General features: G+C 46.4%; 1 protein-coding gene across 4 annotated transcripts in view; it reads right to left on the reverse strand.

The window, feature by feature from the left end:
* gyg2 (glycogenin 2) overlaps positions 1-20425 on the reverse strand; it is a 123182-nt gene that overhangs the window by 8012 nt on the left and 94745 nt on the right. For 3 of the 4 annotated variants that reach the window (XM_041199356.1, XM_041199354.1, XM_041199353.1), the window contains one exon: positions 1090-1134. The exons of the other annotated variant lie outside the window; for it this stretch is intronic. In XM_041199356.1, coding sequence (XP_041055290.1) covers positions 1090-1134 — 45 coding nt within the window. The remainder of the gene's footprint in view (positions 1-1089; positions 1135-20425) is intronic. 4 annotated transcript variants of the gene reach the window in all.

The following is a 20425-nucleotide window of genomic DNA, read 5'->3' on the forward strand; positions in this document are numbered from 1 at the left end:
AGGCAAGTGGAAAGTTTTCCATCACACTCCTGACTTGAGCATTGTAGATGGTGGACAGGCTTTGGGGAGTTGGGAGGTGAGTTATTCACCACAGGATTCCTAGTCTCTGACCTGCTTTTGTAGCCACAGTATTTATATGGCTAGTCCAGTTCAGTTTCTGGTCAATCGTAACCCCCAGGATGTTGATAGAGAGGGATTCTGTGATGGTAATGCCATTGAACATCAAGGGGCGATGGTTAAATTCTCTCTTGCTGGAGATGGTCATTGCCTGGCACTTTTGTGGCGTGAATGTTACTTGCCACTTGTCAGCCCAAGCCTGGATATTGTCCAGTTCTTGTTGCATTTGAGTGTGGACTGCTCCAATTCTCAACTGTGACACCATCAATTGGCACAAATCCTTACTGTTGTACAGTCGATAGAGGATATTTGTGTGATAACTTATTTTCAAAATTTCAAAGTTTCAGGGTTTCTTTTTAAATAAGGATTAGTACACAGCATTGCAGATATTCATGGCACACTGGCACTCATACAGGTAAACTCCACAATTCCGTGCTGCCAGCTATGTGGCTTGCCAATCCTATAGAATGGTCCTGGAATCTTCAAGACTTGGAAGGTTAGCCTGCGGAATACTTCTTCAAGCAACCGGGAGAACAATCTTTGCCATGATTGACCAATTTAAAAAAAATTTCTTTCACCCTTTAATTATAAAAATATTGGAGGTGAGGGGGGAAACCGGCTGCTTCACAAACAGTGAACTGTGGATTCATCTAATTGAGTAACAAAGCGGCTGTTCCCCATCTCATTGGCTGTGGGGAAGGCAGTGTGTCCAGAGAATCGACCAATGGCAGCAGTGTGGGGTTGATCGTTCAAAGCAGGAGACCAGGTGATGGTACTTCCAAGGAGGATACCCAGTCAGAGTTAGCAAAACCATATCAGCCACACCCACAGGTACAGTGGATAAGAAACAAACCTTGAGGGAAGGCTCCTCTCTAGCAGTACTGTATCAGGAGTTAGCCCAAAGTGCCGTCACTCAATCACTTCAGAATTTTTACAAGTACTTCAGTTTCTCACTGGCAAACTTATACTTACTTGTTTAGTCGACACAGATGGGCCAGGGCTTACAGTTTCTTTTATCTAAATGGAAAATTGTGCAAACAAAAATGAAAGCTCTATTAATATCCTTGCTTTCAATGTAATTTATGACTTGCATTAGACAAATTCTATTCTTACTGATCTTAACTGATGCTGTGGTTCATAGCCTTCCGCCATTCTTCATGTTCCCTCTAAAACTGAACACCAATGGTCCTCGCCTTACTGCCAGTCTGGCTCTGCATGCAGAGTGCCCAAAACCTAATCCAGAACCAAAGGGTGTGTGGATAAAGGCACTGGCATGTATAGCACCAAGCTGCATAGCCCATGCCACTTTGCCCTGATCACTGCACTCAGCACGACCAGCTGTTAAAATTGAGCAGAGCGTCCCTGTGTTGGAGAGGGGCAAAAATATTTACAGTAGGTGCCAAGGTTGCTGTTGCTGATCAAAATCCAGCAAGCCCAGGTGTGAGTGTTTCACAAGGTTGAATTCACTGTGCTACTTCCCAAGACTGAAGAGTCTGTTTACACTCACCATCGAGCCCGACACACAAGAATGCCTCCTTCATGAGATATATCAAAAGGCTGTTACCACCTTCCAAACAAACCTTGAATTGTCAATATTTAACTACAAGCTGGGGGGGTGGGGGGGAGAGTATTTGCAAGACAAACAAGAAAACTGACCTAATTAGCTATTGAAGAAAACAACCTCCAGTCATTCAACTTCAAATCATGCCAAATTTAACTCTTTTATTAAAAGCAACCTTTGAGATTCGGGTGTCACTGCCCCGCCCAGTTTTCATTGCCCATTCCTAATTAACCTCAGAACGTAATGGTCAGCTTGCTTTCCTACAATGGAGTTGGTGTGGGACAGGAGTGACATATAGGCCAGGCCAGGCTAGGAAGCAGGTTTTGCTCCCGTAAAAGACATTAGTGATCCAGCTGGGACTTTTGTACGACTATCCGCAGTTCCATATCACTTTTACTGTTACCAATTCTCCTCTATTAAATTCACAATTCACAAATAGCCATGGAATGATTTAAACTCACATTCTCTGGATCATTAATCCAGACCTCTGGATCACAAGTCCAGCAATATAACCTCTTCACTACCTTGAAAGGACAGAAACAAAGAGGATATCAAACAGGAAAGGGGGGGGTGGTGGTGAGGAGGGAAACACAGGTTCCGAAGCACTCTGCAATCAAACACCTAACGCACAGCAATTGTAGCTTAACGTTGTATCTATTGCCCAACCCCAGTTTTCCCGAGTGGCTTGCTAGTCCACTTCAGGAGAGTGTTACAAGTCAACCACCTAGATCGGGCAATCTTTTTTTAAAAAGATAAAACACTTGAAAACGTGAGCCTTTGAAAAAAAAATTCCTGCTAAATCTATTGGGAGCTGCATGAAGAAAATTCAGCACTTCCAAACCAAATATATGCCCAATTATCACGTACCTCTGGTAGAATGTGTAATTTGCATACATAAATAAACTACACATGTTGAATTATATATCAGTAGAAAAAACACAAGTTAAATTAATTCCGCATTATCACCAACTTTTTTTTTGCATTTTCCCTTCGTATTTCCTGTATAAGCATGTTCAAGGTGCTTAGATCAGCTTTTCACACCCATAATAAAAGACAGTTCATGTTTTCTTGATTTAATGCAAGCTAACTGGAAAATAAATTAGATTTTAAAGAGCCCCATGCAGCTCCAGTGCCACAGGTTGCCAACCTCTGGCCTAGGTGAAAAACTGGAGTCATATAAAGCCTAGACCAAGTAAGGAAGCAGCTTTCATTCCCTAAAAGATATGTGAACTAGTCAGCTTTTTATCACAATTAAACCACTTCATGGTCAACTTACTGATACTAGTGAGAATGGATGTTTTTTTTATAATATTTGTGGGGTGGGGGGGATATTGTGTTATTTTGTAAAGAAATCTGTGTCTGTGTGCGATATAATTAAGCTGGACAGAGATTGATAGGAGTCAGATTGTCTGGGGTGTTTGAAACATGAAAAGGATAGGTGTTAAGTTTGAAATACAAGTAAATAGGTTGGATCTAATATTTGCATTTTTAGATAAGTGGAAAGCTTGTTTGAATATCAAAGGGAGTCAGAAGTGGCAAGAAGCATATTTGCAACTTGCAGGAGTTCCATAGGTAAATTAGTAGTGGGGATATTTTATTTTATGGATCCAAAAGCAAAGATAAAATGGAGACATAACATTTTATATTTTGGAAGGATTTGAGTTTCAAAGAGGTGTGAGAACAATAGAACCGGAGATAAAAGGGGGAGAAAGGGTATTTTAGTGTTACTGTGGGGAACGTAGCTGGAGACGTCTGGAGCTGTTTGAGCTGTTGAGCTGGGCTGGGAGAGGATGCTGTTTGAACCAGCCATCCAGAGAAGCCAGAAAAATCTTGGACAGCAACAAGCAGTTCCACTGCAGAGTGGAAGTGTGCCTTTACTGCAGCTATGGCAATTTCCCTTGTGTAATATTATTGGATTTTATAATTAAACATCTATAAGGGGGTGTTGCCTGGAGTTGTTGTGGGTCTAACCAAGTAGTGTGTTTTGGGGGAAATGTCTTCTAACCTTAATTGTGTAACTGTAATCTTGTGTGCTTAAGTTTTCTTTCATTCTTGCTGATAAAACTTTTACTTATAATGTTTAAAACTCCAGGTGTGTTACTGGACCTCTTACTGCTGGGATCAGTACATTATACTCTCAGAATACAAAAAAAGGGCCTGTAAGCCAAGTTTCCCTCTAGGATTTCGTTTGCGCAGCAAACACCACCAGCAGTGGTCATAACACTAACTTTTGTAATTAAAGAGAGATAATGGTATTAGTAAGTAAAAATAAATACCTTAATAGAAAAGCTGGTACTTTTTGTAACCGAGTTCAAATTCTCAAACTGCCACAATGGGATTTTAAAGTAGCATTGTCTGAGTTATGGCCAAGCCTCTGGACTACCAGTCCATTAAGAAAGCAACTACACTAGCATTCTCCTGTGGATACTAGAAGAACTATGATCATCAGCTAGGTACTGTTGAAGCATAAGCCCAAAACAGACGGTGTCAGAATCAGAAGCATAAAAGTACGCGGTGGAAAAACTGTAAAGGCAGGCTGCAGAAAGCCATGGATCACCGCTGTCATCATGTTGTCCCACTCTTACCTGGCACAGTGATATGACATGGTCTGCACAAACCAATCACATAAAAAGATACATATAACAAAAATAGATTGTGACCTTTTGAAAAGAAGAACTACACCGAAACACATTCATTAAATTTTATGTTGCTAGCTAATATTCCCAAGTGTTAGACTGCAAGCTCTCATTTTATTTTGAAAAATGTGGCTGGGTAGTTGAGAGGATTGATTTACGAGGCTAGCTGCAGTCTGATAGTCACATGTACCGTCTTCAGAGCCGACTTTCTGGGTTGAACAGCTAGAGCGGTTACGTTAGCTGAAGGTTTATATACAACTTTTTGCTGTTGAGAATAGAGAAAATGATCTGTAAACCTCCGTTCTTCACACTGGACTTATTTTTACTGTGCCATATAATTATTGCTACTGCACACAACAATAAAAGATCATATATTCGAGAAATTAATCAACCCATATTAAGAAAATAGATTTATTCTTGCAATGTTGGTGCTAAACGTTCTGTGCAGTCCAAATTCAAATGCTAAGAACAAAGAAAGCTATGACTTGAACCGGGACAGACTTAGCAATTTGTCACCCAGGTGCAAACCCCCACTGTGGATGAGCAGCCAGTTACAGCCACATTGCTTAAAAAAATTCTGAACGGGCTTAACGGGGTAGACACATTAATTAAGGATGGCCTCATACTTGCCTACCTTTGGCTTCAGAGTAATGGCAATCACAAATTCACCACCCCGACAAAGACCTACACATTCCCAAGCAGCACACTACTCAAGGAACTTCCGCCAACATTGACGCACTTCCAGGAACCCCATAGGCAGAATTTTAAGTTCCACGTGTGGGCACGTGCCCGGCCCAATTGGACGCAAAATAGCGAGCGATGACACTGGGTGAGCATCCCGACATCATCGCGCACTCGTGCGATGTTTCGCTCTGGGGACACAAACGTGTGTCGGAGCCGTGCCCGCTATTGATTAAGAGGCCACAAAAACCATTAACAATCCAATTGATGGCGATTTTTCATTGCCTGTGCGATTTCATGCTCGTTGCACAGGTAAAACAGACAGGCAGCAAACTGACATTTTCAAAAACCTCATCCACGGGCAGGGTAAAAGGGGTCAGCAGCATTGCCACTGTGAGTAGAGAGGATTTTGGTACATAGTTTGCTGCTGGTTGCTTATCGGTACTTGACAGTTTCATCCCTGGTCACAGCTTCATTTCAGGGCTCCTTGGTGTCTCCAAGGACCCCAGAGGCTTCAGACCGTGTGGACCCATCCAGGTATCAGGCAGCCTTCTGTTACACTGGTAATGGGGATTGTGGTCTCCGCTGGTGGCACCTCCTCTGAGGAGGAGGAGAGGGGCAGAAGGGAGAGCAGCCCAATGCAACTTCAAGGGGAGCTACATGTGGGAGGAGCAGCGCAGGCTCAAGGGGCACAGGGCCAGCGGGTAGTCCGAGGGAGAAGGGGCTGCAGGGCATGCCACTATCTTGCTGTCAGGGTTTACTGCAGCGATGCAGCTACCTCAATGTGTCTGAGTTGCAATGCCAAAGGAGGCTCCACCTCTCAAGGGAGCCCGTGACCTCCATTTGCCAGAGGATCGGGCCTGAGATCAACTCTGACTGTGTGGGTGGACACCTCATGCCAGTGGCTCTGAAAGGTCACAATGGCCCTCAACTTCTATTCCTCCCACTCTTTCCAGGGGTCAGTGGGGGATCTGTGTGGAGTCTCCCAATCAGCTGTCCACAATTGTGTCAAGCTGATGACAGGAGCTCTGTTCAGGTGGGTACTGACCTTTATTCTTTACTGTACAGACGAGGCCAGACAGGCTGAGCAAGCCAGAGGCTTTGCAGCAATTGTTGGGTTCCCCCAAGTCCAGATGCTATTGACTGCACATGTGGCCATCAAGGTGCCAGCAGGTGAGCCCGGTGCCTTTGTCAACAGGAAGAGCTTCCACTCCATGAACGTGCAGATAGTGTGTGACCACAGGATGCTGATTCTACAAGTCTGTGCAAGGTACCCAGGCAGCTCCCACGATGCCTACATCCTCAGACACTCCCAGGTGCTGAGGCTCTTCAGTGCTCCAACCTGGCTGGATGGATGGTTGCTGGTTGATAAGGGCTATCCCCTCAGAAGGTGGCTCATGAGGCAGAGAAGCGTTACAAAATGAATCATGCCTGCACAAGAGCGATGCTAGAGAGAACCAAAGGTCTTCTCAAGATGTGCTTCCGATGCCTGGACAGTTCAGGGGTGCACTACAATACCCCCCAGAGCAGGTGTCACTGATGGTGGCTGTATGCTGCACTTTCCATAATCTGGCACTGGCAAGAGGGGACCCACTGGAGGAAGAGGAACAGAGGATGGGTCCAGTAGTGAGTGAGTCAGAAGAGGAACATGGTGGTGAGAACGCTGAGGGCGTGGAGCCAGACCTCAGTAAGCTGCAGGGAGGCAGGGATATGCCTTCAACTAGGCTACCAAACTTCAACCTCATGCCAGGGCTGCTGCCTCCATCCCGGATGTCAGAAAGGACCTTTCATTTGAACCCAAAGTGCACACATTGCCTGTGCAATAAAGTTCAGATCCACTTACATCCAGCATTACGTACTGGCATACCCTTCAACAATGAAATGAAAAGGTAAAGCATAATCAGGCCACGATAACAGAAACAAAATTTATCTCATTTTGACAATTCCGAACTACTTACAAAATCTTCTCTGGTCTTCATTTCCAGACCAGAGAAGAGAAAGCAAACATAAATGAACGTAAAATCACCCGTGAACAGTCCCTCTTGTGCTCATGGTGCCTTTAGCTTACGCTTGTGAGTGCTACATTTTGGTGCCCCACCCTCGCTAACACTGGCATTGGAGACAGCTGCTGACTCTGCCATCTTGTTGGCCTTAATGACCTTGACGGGCCTCCTTTGTCCAGTGGAACCTGTGCTGGCCCCGCCTGGGAGTAAGTGGCCTGTTCCACAGATGGCATCTCCCCAGTCATTGCAGCCTCATCAGATGCTACGGTCACTGGCAGAGGAGCTGCTGTCATCATCCAGAGCGCCCTGAAAGGAGCCCGCAGAGATGACAAACAGCTCATGCACCGTGAGGTTATTCTGGACCTCCCTGCTCACCATTGATGGACGGGCACCTAGCTGGGATACTGGGTACTCCATCTATCTCCCACACTGGCACTGACCACCTGAGGTCATTGCCTGTGAGAGGGCTTGCAACTCCGAGCACAACCCCAGAAACCCCCGGAGCTGCCTCTCAACGAGAGTCACCGCTCTCTCATTGGAGGAGGCAGTGCGCTCAGCCATGAGGATCAACGTAGTGCTAATGCTTCGCATGGACTGCTCCATAACGGAAACCATGGCACACATACCCTCAAGGTTCTCCACCAGAGTGTCCCACACATCTCGCTGGACATCCAGCATTTGCTGCCTAATGGACGGCTCCAGCGGCTCATCATCAGCCTTCAACTGAGCATCGTCCTGGTCCCCAGCAGTCCTCCGACTGCCAGCGCCCTGGGCACACACTGCCTCCAACTGCACCTCAAGAAAATGTGAAGCCATCACCAATGTGCACCACGATACTAGCCACCAATCTAATGCCCACCAAGGTGCTGTTATCTGAGCTGGTGCCTGCTTCAGAGAGCGGGTGTGACGGAGGTGCAACTGAAGCTCGGTAGTCCTCCGGCATCACGGGTGGCACTTCAGGGTCCAGAAAGTGAGTGCGTGCTGGCGAATCCAAGGGAGAACAAGGACATGTCATTAGTCATCATTTAGACATAGTTACAGTCATCACACTGTCACCGTGTGTGCCACTTCTGCACGTTGACCCAAGCCAATGCGGTATTCACCTTTCCTGAGCACAACAGGTCATTGACAGGTGTTTCCGGTACTGCACCGCAGCATGGCACGGCTGCTCGGTGCTGCCACTCCTCCCATGCCCTCTTGGGAGCAGGAGACCACCACTGCTACTCGCTATCTCTGGGGTGAAGGGTGTCCCTCCTGGGAGCCACCTCCTCCAGGAAGACGGCAAGGCACTCCTCAGAAAAGTGGGGGCCAAGTGCCCACTCAACCTGCCGTGTCTGGCTGCACTCGACCCCGTGACTTCGGTTTGGGAACGCCGGGGAGACGTCCTTCCGTGGCTGTGTGGGCCGTTTTAATACCTTTTGGCCCAGCAGCCGACAGGCCCCCTCCCCCTTGGCCCTCCCGACCAGTGCGGAGCCACCTTTCACTGTAGGCGGGCCTTAATTGGCCCGGCAGTGTGAAATCACGGTCGGGGGCCGATCGCGGGCGGCGGACTGTTTCCCGGATGCTCCTGGGCCTGCCCACTTCTAATTCCTGCCCCCACGTAAACACAAATACAACCTAGGGGGCTGCTGAAAATTCTGGTATAGCTCCGGGAACCCCGTACAAACGATGCATGCACACGTGAATGTTGTGAAATTGCTTCAAGCTGTGTAGCGCCGTGTTCCAATTAGCACATCACTGAAGACATAAATAGTTAGAAACCGTCACCGCCGGAAGTGAAGGACATGGTCAGTCATAATGCTCGTTTGGAGGGCCGGTGCAGACAGGGTGGGCTGAATGGCCTCTTTCTGTGCTGTTAAAATCCTGTGATTCTGTGACACAACAGTTGGAGCACTGTTGATCCTCTGATGGCATGTGTATGTAGAGCTCTCCTGTAACCCTGCATACAGTCCAATGTTCATCAATAAAATAACCCAATCATTTATTACCATTCAATGTCTGATTGGTAAGTTGTGCGTTACAGGCAAGTAACACAACAGTGCTTGTTTAAAATACAGCCACCTTTCCACTGGCATGCTCGCAGGTCACCCTCTGCCAACACTGGCGCGCTCGCAGGTCACCCACTGCCAACGCTGGCATGCTCACAGGTCACCCTCTGCCAACACTGGCATGCTCACAGGTCACCCTCTGCCAACACTGGCACGCTCACAGGTCACCCTCTGCCAACGCTGGCACGCTCGCAGGTCACCCACTGCCAACGCTGGCATGCTCACAGGTCACCCACTGCCAACGCTGGCATGCTCACAGGTCACCCACTGCCAACACTGGCGCGCTTGCAGGGTCGCCCTCTGCCAACACTGGCACGCTTGCAGGTCACCCACTGCCAATGTTGGTGCACTCGCAGGTCACCCTCTGCCAACGCTGGCACGCTCACAGGTCGCCCTCTGCCAACACTGGCACGCTCACAGGTCACCCACTGCCAACACTGGCATGCTCACAGGTCACCCACTGCCAACGCTGGCACACTCGCAGGTCACCCACTGCCAATGCTGGTGCACTCGCAGGTCACCCATTGCCAACGCTGGCACGCTCGCAGGGGTTCCCTGCAGGTAGAACCATGGCAACTCTCTAAGAATTACAGCACACGGGGAACACTCAATTCAAAGTTCCCGGTGCCTCAATGCTTGAATGAAGATTTCCTGCTTTCTTCCAACCAATTAACTTTATACTTTATTTGAAGGAGCACCACGCTTTTTCCAGCATAGGGACGGGCAATAAATGCTGGCCGAGCCAGCGATACCCACGTCCCATGAATGAATAAAAAAAAACAATCAAGGTTAATCATGTATTAACTGCAATACTATTTTACTTGAGGGAAAAAAAAATAATTAATGGACGTTGAATTGTATCCATTTTCAAGAGCTAACTTTCGACATTTTGCAATGCAAAAGTCTGCCCTTTAATAAGGTCAGGCCATTGTAAGGTGTGAACAAATTGAATAAAGCCCTTTACACACATTTCCTGCTTTACACCATTCACAGGTCTGTTTCCCAACCGCACCCAAGCCCACCAATCACGCCCGCCCGCCAAGCTGAAAATTCAGCCCTTGGCAATTGGGAGAAAAGAACATTTCTGCTACTGTTTTGATTGCATTAGATCTGAACTGACAGAAACGCTATCCAACACATTTTTTGCAGGTAGTGACTGATAAACAGTGCATTTCCAACCTTGTCCGTTTTAATTCCTAAAGGGTTACGTAATCACTGGGCAGAATCTATTAAACCGTTTTGATTGGAGGAGCCGCATGGGCATCCAAGAGTTTGACCAAAATAGAAGGGAATGAGCCTCGTTTGAGATTGGGTAAAGCAAAGGGCACTTGAAGCCAACACTCTGGCTCCTATTTTAACAACCCTCCCCCACCCCCCCAGCCCTGCCCAGGAAGAGTGGTGTGCGGGAAGAGGTTAAGATTTAGCCGCATCAGCAGATCAGCCTCATATTCCCTCCATTCCTGCCCAGTGACATTTCAGCTCCATCGACTTATAAGTCAGGCAAGGCAGGGGTCTAGTTTAAATGAAAAAGGGTATGATCCAGTGATATTGCTGGTGCTACGATGTTGTCCATGCCAGAGGGTGTCCTGCACAGCAGCCAAAGCACGATGGGAAGCACCAACTGGCCTGTAGAGGCTCTGGCAAATGTCCAAAATTTACTAAATTTGTGCGAGAACTCCAGGGATGCTTCCCCTCCCCCACCAAAGTTCTGCAGGAATCCTCGGGCCTGTGCAGTGCTGGACACCCACTCCCCCAATCTCCTCCACCCCTACCAATTGATGGAGACCACTCCCACGGGGCGCTGGCTGCAACCTCCCACTGTCAAACCGTCGCTTAAGAGTGAGGCAGTAGATCTGGCTGGGTTTGAGCAGGACTATGGGAACATTTATCGAAATGAGGCCTAGCCAGCAGGTTCAGCCAGATGGCTGTCTCCAATTCCACAGGCTCACCACACACTGGGCGACCCATGCCCACCTGTTCCTTTCAAATCAACTCCTTTGCAACAAGGCCAGAGAGAAATGTGTTCCGGCTCTTAACGTCGACACCCATCATTGAACACCACAAGCTCACTTTTGCATAGCCAATAGAGAATATCAGTAATGATTTATATACCACGTTTCAGGATTTCTTATTTATACACAAGATAAATGAGGAACATTAAAGAATTCCTGCCCACATTCAAGGGATAATTCTATTATTCTGCACTTGCAGAAAGGTCTGCAGGTAGAGTGGGCCACATACAACCCACCTTCCCCGAGGCGGGGCTCCCTGCTTGGGTCAACTGGGTAATCCAGTGGTCCTGAGTTCCCTCACCTAAAATTTAATAGTACCTCAGTTTCTCGCTGCCAGGCATATGCTTACTTTTTTAAATGTAAAAGGTGTGTCACGGCTCATCTTTTCATTTCTCTAAATGAAAGACAGTGCAAACATGAAAATCAATTAATGTTCCAGTTTCCAAAGCAACTAATGAATTGCAGTTGCTGAATTAGGCAATATTCCTTTTTAATTGCACAGGGTTTCAGGACCTTAATTGGTGCCACGAGGATGCCCTTTTCCCACTCTCTTCACCATTCCTTTAAAATTGAGAACCAAGCGCTCTTGCCTACGGTCAGTTAATGACACATTTCACCTACTGCCAGTGAGATTTGCAGGTGACCCAATTAAACCTTTATGACAATATGGCGGTTTCATCCTCCCTTTTACTGATTCAGTTTTCTACATCTGGACTTCTCTTAAAATCTGAACCGAACAGACATTCTCAAGCTGCCATGGTGGGAAATGAACACCACCCCAAAAATTTCCTCCCCCACCACCCCCGCCCCTCCCCCTCCCCCTCCCCCTCCTCAAGTCTACTGAATCATCTGTCCAGGAGCAATTACCACTGTAGAAGGCTGGAGTTCTGTGCAGACAACTACTGGGGCTCATCAGGCTTTGAGTAACGCATCTTCTCCAGACGACACCCACCACGCCTTACTTCAAGGTAATTGCAGCTTAACATTAAGTTACGTGTGGGACAATAAATATTCGATCATCAGTAAGAATTCCTGCCCCACTCCCACCCAAACCGCTTGGTGCAGAGAACGGGGACATATCTGGAATTCGGCTCGGATTCCAGTCCAAACAAACACATCCACAAGACAAAATCAGGTAGCAACTAATCACCAAAGAGCAGAGATCACAATTAGTCCTCTTTCCATACACAAGCAGAACAAATTCCTGTTGTGTACTATCTTAACGTAGTGTCAGCCCACACCTTGTACAGGTACAGCATTAATCATTCTCATCATGGAACAGTTACAGCGCAGGAGCTGGTCATTCTGCCTGTCGTGTCCCTGCTGGCTCTGAGCAAGGGCAACTCAGCTAGCCCCACGCCTCTGCCCTTTCCCCTTAGTGCTGAACATCTTTTCAGATAATGCTCCAATTCCCTTCGGAAAGCCATGATTGAATCTGCCTCCATCACACTCTCAGGGAGTACAATCCAGATCCTAACCACCCGCTGCATAAAAATGTTTTTCCTCAAGTTGCCATTCATCTTAAATCAGTGTTTTCTTGATCCTTCTGCCAACAGAGTCAGTTTCTCTCTATCTACTCTGTCCTGACCCCTTATGATTTAGAACATCTTTATCAAATCTCTTAACCTTTTTTTTTCTGCTCTAAGGAGAACAGCCCCAGCTTCTCCAATCTATACACATAACTGAATCTCCTTATCCCTGGAACCATTCTCATTAAATCTTCTCTGCACCTTGTCAGCCCACTCTCTTCCTCTGAAGCAAAGACGGCAGAGATTGCCATGCCAGATGAGCTGCACCAGGTGATGCTTAACATTTGTGAATCACGGTGCAAACTGTCATCTTGTGAGGCAGAAGGCTGCCGCTGTTTCCGCACCCTCTCTAATGCCTTAACATCTTTCCTGAAGTGTGGTACCCAGAACTGGACACAATAATCCAGTTGAGGCTGAACTGGCTTTGTAAAGGTTCGCCATAATGGTCGCAAATCCTGAAATCGCACTCAGGGAGAAGCAATATGACGATTAGTGTAACAAGTGGAAATATCTCACTGGCAGAGGTGCCACAGTGGGGGTGGGGTGGGGAGTCGATAGCTATTTAAATTGGGTGAAGGCATACCATTTGAATGGAGGGAGCAGGGCAGGTCCAGATCGGAAATGTTACAGATAGAAAAAAAGTGCATATCCTCAAGGTAGGGCGCGTGTAGTATCACAGAAGATGGAAAGCTACAAAGGTCTTTTTAAAAGTCATTATTTGAAATATTAGGCGTTTCAGATAAACAGAAGAAACTGGGGCTGTACTCCTTAGATCAGAGAAGGTTAACAGGAGATTTGAACGGGGTAATTAAAATCATGAAAGGCTTGGATAGAGTAAATAATGAGGAAAAACTTTGTTATGCAGCGAGTGATTGGCGTTTAAAACACACTGCCTGATAGGCTGCTGGAAGCAGATTCAATAATAGCCCTGAGAAGATAAATACTTGGAGAAAAATATTAGAGGGCAATTGGGAAGAGTCAGAGAGCGGAACCAACTAGATTGCTCTTTGAAGATAGACCAAATGGCTTCCCTCTGTACTATTTCATGACTATATAACATACACTTTAGGAATAATGTGAAAATTTTTGAAATGGTGCAGCGGAGATTTACCAGAATGTTTTCAGGGATGAGGAAACTTAGCCACAAGGTTACGCTGGAGAAGCAGAGGTTGTTCTCCTGGGAGTGAAGGAGGTTGAGGGGTGATCTGATAGACTTGTACATGAATATGCTAGGTTTAGATAAAGGCAGACTAAGAAAACCTGTTCCCATCAGCTGATGGTGGTCCAATGGGGAACTCCCTGCCTTTCCCAATCAACTAATCCGTCAGGTTAATGAAGGAATACTAACATTCTTCCTGGTTCCCCCTTAGCCAAAGAGCCTGCACAGGCACAATGAGCCAAATGGTCTATTTCTGGGCTATAAAATTCTTTTTAAAATAAGTCATTTTGGGGATCAAGGGAAAAGTTGTCATCCGTTTCATATAAATATCCCAAGGCAACTTACAGGATGCCCCGTAGGGAGTAGAAGAGATACTGACAGAACAGTGAAAGGGATAGGCTCGGAGGAGGCTTTTAAAAAAGGGGAAACAAGACAGCCAGGAGGATTAGAAATTAGAATTCCAGAAAGCAGGAGTGAAAAGAGGGAGGGAGAAAGACATATCTCAGCCAGGACTCCATCAGGCCAATGGGGGAGTAGTGGTCTTGCCCACCTGTTAGAAATTCAGCAGGGAACTCCCATCTGATCAGGTGGGATGGGGTAGGAACAGTATCAAGTGCCCTTCAGGCGTTTAAGCGGCCACCTCTGGGGCTTTCTCGGGATTAAGGTCCCTGGCATTAGCTGTGGCCAATTAGAGGCCGGCAGCTCCTCATGCCGCCAGAAGTGGTGGCAATGCCGTCAGAGGTCCAGGTTCATCGTGGGACTCCAAACCAGAGGCGGGTGAAGGTAGGATGAGGATCAGGGTGGGGAGTTTGCGGTGGGGGGGTGGTGGTCACAGGACAGAGGACAGGTAGGGGTTTGGCTTTTAGCTCTCACCCCCCTTCTGACACCTCCCAGGCCCTCAGAGAGCCTGACCACGAGGGTCCCACCTGGATGGTCATTGGGAAACCCAACAAGGGGTTACTGGGTGATTTTCCAAGGGCGAGGGAGACCCATGTGGCCCCCATTAAATCCTTCAGCCACCACCAAATTGCAGTGGGCTTAGGGATAATGGGTGCTAAATGGCTCATTAATGAGCCCAGTTGACATCCCGCCGCCACTGGCCTGGAACCCTGAGTCAGCCACTTCCACCCTACAACTGAATCAGGGAGCTTCTGCCACTGCTGGGAGTGTGACAAGGGGCCTCTCTGGTGATGAAGTGGGTCCAGCCGCCTTGGTTCCCATCGCGAGTAAAATCCAGCCCACTGTCAACAAGCAACAACTTGCATTTATATAGCACCTTTAATGTACTAAATCATCCCAAGGCAGTGTGTTCTGACACCAAGCACATAAGGGGTTATTTGAGCAGATGACAAAAAAAAATACTTAGGCTAAACAGGGAGATTTTAAGGAATGCCTTAAAAAGGAGGAAAGAGGTAGAGACTAGGGGAGGAGCAAGGAGGGAATTCCAGAGCTTAGAGCCGAGGAGGCTGAAGGCGCAGCCATCAATGGTGGAGCGATTTAAGTTGGCAAGAGGCCAGAATTGAGGGAGTGCAGATATCTCAGAGGGTTGTGGGGCTAGAGGATACTATCGAGATGAGAGGCGAGGGGTCATGGAGGGATCAGGATCACAAATGTGGAAGATGTGCAGTGGGAAGATTGCCAAGGCAGGAGGAGACAAGTCATGGATCACTGCCACCATGGTACCCCCAAGGTGCCCCCAACAGCATGGTATGATGTACACAAAGCAGTTCATAAAGCAATCTTTTTGTGGAAAATTGAGCATGATCACTTTTTAAAATGGCACAAAGGGGTTAGTTTAACTCTTAGTGGGACATTGCTAGCTTATATTCCCAAGATTAGATTGGCAATTAGTACGTCTTTTTTAAAAAATAAGTGGCTGGGTATTTGAGAGAATTGATTTACGAGGGTAGTTGCAGTCTGATATTTACATGTACCATCTTCATAGACGACACACTGGGCTCACTGGATAACGGCACATTCAGAAATCTTACATGTTTAATTTTCTGCTGTGGAAAATAAGGAAAATGGTCTGTAAGCCTCAATTCATCACACTCGTCTTCTATCTGAACAGCATCAAATAATTATTGCTACTGAATGTAACAAAGGTTTCCTCTTAAATAATTAATAAACCCAAATTAAGAACAGTTTTGGGCAACGTTTCTCCTCAAGTTTGTGTAATCCAAGTTCCATAATGTGGATAAATGAAAGCAAAGCCATGGCCTACAGAAGGTTTCTTAGCCATTGACAGGGGAACAGACTTGCACTCAAGTGCAGTACCATGTTACCAGCTGAGTCAACAATGGAAAGGGCTGTCAGCTTGTCTCAGAGCTTCTAAAACCAGGGAACACACCAAAGTTAAGGTAAGACCATCGTCGTATTTTTAATATGAAAAAAGGGAATATCCGAGTGAGGCTTCCAACTCAGCTCTTAAAGACATTAAAAGAATAAACAATGCATAGTCAAATATAACGCTAGCCTTTCTGAACAGACAAACAAAGCACGTCTCTGCTAGGCATATTACAACCATCTGACCTTAACGCTGAGCTTAATAAACTGAAAGCAGCTCTCAAATTCTCTTGGACATTCTGTAACTATTTAGACTTCCTCTGGACCCATTTTTACTTTCCATGCATGGCCCAATTTCACCAAACCTTTTTTTCCTGCACCATCATCTCTTTAAGCCTACGTGGACTTAGCTGCTGCATGATACAACCAGATTCTTGCACAGAAGTTATTTGACATCATGGTCAGACAGAAAATAGAAAAATAGCAGTAGGTCATTTGGCCCTTCGAGCCTGCTCCAACGTTCAACATGATCTTGGCTGGTCCTTTATTTTGATGCCGTACTCCCACACTTGCCCCATACCCCTTGATGCCATTAGAGTCTAGAAATCTATTTCCTTCTTAGATATATTCAGTGACTTGGCCTCCACAGCCCTCTGAGGTAGAGAATTCCACAGGTCCACCCTCTGAGTGATGAAGGTTCTCCTCATCTCAGTCCTAAAATGACCTACCCCACCCACACCCTCCCCATCCAGTCTGTCCAGCCCTGTCAGAATTTTATACATTTCAATGAGATCCCCACTCATTCTTCTAAACTCCAGTGAGTACAGGCCTAATCGGCTCAATCTCTCCTCATACGGCAATCCTGCCATCCCAGGGTGAACCTTCACTGCCCTCCCTCTATTGGAAGTATATCCTTTTTTAGGTAAGGGGACCAAAACAGCACACAATACTCCAGGTGTGGTCTACCAAGGCCCTGTATAGCTGCAGTCAAGACATCCTTGCTCCAGTACTCAAGCCCTCTCACAATGAAGGCCAACATAACATTTGCCTTCTTAACTGCTTGCTGGACTTACTTTCAGACTGAGTGAGCTGATGAGCAACATACTGGTCAACAAATGTTTCCTTGTTGACCTAACTGGCAAGTCAAGAAGATGGCACAGATAGAAAAATGGTTTCTCTCAAAGTGGTGCTCTTGTACCCTTGCTATTCAATCTTTACGCCAACAACCGGCCCATTCACCCACATGCCAGAAGTTTCCTCCATGCTGATGACCTGCGCAGAGCATCTCAGGACCCGTCCTTTGGTATAGTAAAAAAAGTCCCTTAGCGATAAACTAGCCAAATTGACCAATGTGATTCGTCATCTGCAGGCCAACCCTTAAAAGACACAGATCAGCTCTTTGTCCTAGATAGTGTTGAGCTTCTTGAGTGTTGCCTGGATGAGTGCAGCTCCCACAAGTGGAGAGTATTCCATCACACTCCTGAATTGTGCTCTGTAGATGGTGGACAGGTTTTGGAAAGTTGGGCAAGTTACTTGTCCCAGAATTCCCAGCTTCTGACCTTGCTCTTGTGGCCACAGTATTTATGTGGCTAGTCCAGTTCAATTTCTGGTCAATGGTCATCCCCAGGATGTTGACAGTGGGGGAATTGAGTGATGGTAATGCCGTTGAATGTCAGGGAGTGATCTGTCGACCATCTGCAGAAAGGCATCTCAAGCTAAGAAACAACACCTAGAATACTCTCTACTGTGAGAGCCCTGCAGTCCTGAGGATTTAAAGGTCTTCAGCTCTCGAACGGAACAAAATGTGAGGGAAGGTAGAGCAACACAACAAGAATCCCTTTACTCATTTCATCCCCCTCCATTCTTGTCAGAACTTTCCCTCTTGTTCCTTTTCTGCTCCAAGCCCCTTTTTCCCTGCCTTATTTGCTCCAAAAATGTGCATCTCCAACATGATCTTGTTCTGATGAAAGGTCAACTACCTGAAACATGAACTCTCTTTCCACAGACGCTCTGCTGAGTTTCCAGCATGCCCGGTTTTGTTTTCAGACCATCAACACTCACAGGACTTTGCTTTTGTTTTGTGTGTACAGCCTGCATCTTTACTAGAGAGTTTTCAGCATCACTTACTGGGGGGATTGGCTGAACTCTCTTGAGGTTGTGGAGATCCTTTGTACTGAAGGTTGCATTTGCTGATGCCGCAAATGCACACGCATTTGTGGTGTGTGTCGTCACTGACGGTGACGTCCCAGGCAACTGCCTGCAGTGAGGGCTCAAGGGATGCCCGGTGAGCAGGAGGCTAGGGAGCAGCGAGGGGTGGAAGAGGGGCAGTGAGGGGTCAATGGACAAGAGGCTCACAACAATGACGTCAATGGTGGGAGGAGCTGTGCATGACACCCATTCCATCCACTGGGACAAGTTTCTGTTCGGTGTCAGGCCATTACAGTGTCTGATGAATATCTCTGAACGGAATATGCACCACACACCATTAAAGCAAATAGTTCATATATTGAAACCTTAAGGCTTGGTTAAGCTCACAAAATCTATCTAACCTGGAATGAAATTCTACCTTTGCATTATTACTCTGGTTGGGAGAAAATAGAAAGGTTTTGCATAAGACTTCCTTGTAAAGGCTGTTTAAGAGAAAAGGTGCCATTTCCTGTTGCTTTTTAGATTTTTTTTGGTCTCCCCAACGGGAGTATGAACAATGACCCAGTGGCCCTTTCGGACAGGTACATTTCACAGTTTAAGTCTAATTGGTGCTAAAATTATTTAAGAGGAAAACATAACTCTTAGCAATACCATTATATATCACATCCAATGCCAAGTCAGCCACCTCACAATTAAAAAAGTTTATTTCTTAAAAATGCTCCTCTATCCTGTTTCTTCAATGATCAAGACAAAGATCTTCCACCCTTATAGGTCCATGGAACAATTTATTGCCCATCCCTATTTGTCCAAATTCCGAAGGCATTTAAGAGTTAACCACATTGCTGTGGGTCTGGAGTCACATGGAGGCCAGACCAGGTAAGGACAGCAGATTTCCTTCCTTAAAGGCCATTAGTAAACCCGATAGGTTTTTAAAACAATCGGCAATGGTTTCATGGTCATCATCAGACTTTTAATTCCAGATTTCTATTGAATTCAAATTTCACTATTTGCCATGTTCAAACTCAGGTCCCCAGAGCATTACCCTGGGTCTCCAGTGACAACACCACTACACCACCACCCCCTGGCATCCTTCCATAATTGCTGGGTGTATATGACTCTAACTCAGTGACTGGGGTGGCCTTTCTGTACCACAACAGATTGCCTCCTGCTGATGGCCCACCAGCCTGTTTGGACATGGTTATTTTTCCCAGTAGCGCAGTCCATTGCAGGGGTACCCAACTAAACAATCGTCCAGGAGCTCTGCCCCCTTTCCGGGTCTTTCCTTAGTGGAGTGGGAGGGGCAGTTTGGACTGAATAGATAGTTTGGGCTGCAAGACAGTCACCACAACACCAACCGCAATAAGATTTACTGTATTAAAATTAACAAGGCAATGAGAAAGAGCAGTGGGATTAATTGGGTGGCTCTATCAAAAAGAGCCAGCACAGGCATGATGGGCCAAATGGCATCCTTCTGTACTATGTAAATCTATAATTCCTCAATCTACAGGCTGTTAAAAAGCCCAGTGGCATCCCTACCTTCTTGAATTTATCTTGTCTTCTTTAACAGTCTTTACAATAGTAATGTGACCTGCAGTATAATACACATCTTGGCAACTGAGAGTTTCCATGGTGCAATGGGATTTTGTCTTATCAGTACATGGAAGGGAAGCTGAGATATTCTACTGTAGCATAAATACTCCACTGGATGTCCAAAAGAACAGTATTCAAATAAAAGTGATAGACCAATTTATCGGTACACTAAGGGCAAGGTTCAAAACTGTCTTCCACACAAAGAACAACAATCCTATCAGCTTAACCACTCAGGTTCTGAAGGCACCAAAACAGAGTTTAAAAAAATGCCTTATTCAAAATTAAAGTGGGGCACATCAACCTGTTCCACAAGATCATTTTAAAACTTTGTTCTTGGGGTGGAGCAATTGTCACCCATCTTGTTTCCCTGGTGGCTGCCCTGCTTCTCGAACTGATGGTAGTGACGTGATACAACCAAGTGGCTTGCTAGACCAAGAGGAGACAGTCAAGAGCATCAACCACACTGGTGTCAAAGACAGGCCGGCAAGTTTCATTCCCTAAAGGACACCATAGTTTCCCGACAATCCTGACAGCTCCATTGTCACTTTCACCGATACCAATTCCTTTCTTTTAAATTAGCTGAATGTAAGCTCTCGAGGGACCGTGATGGGATTTGGACTCACCTTCCAAGCCTGTGGGTCGCTAGGCCAGTTAG

This window comes from Carcharodon carcharias, chromosome 11, assembly GCF_017639515.1.
Source record: "Carcharodon carcharias isolate sCarCar2 chromosome 11, sCarCar2.pri, whole genome shotgun sequence".
In the NCBI taxonomy this organism is placed as follows: Eukaryota; Metazoa; Chordata; class Chondrichthyes; order Lamniformes; family Lamnidae; genus Carcharodon; species Carcharodon carcharias.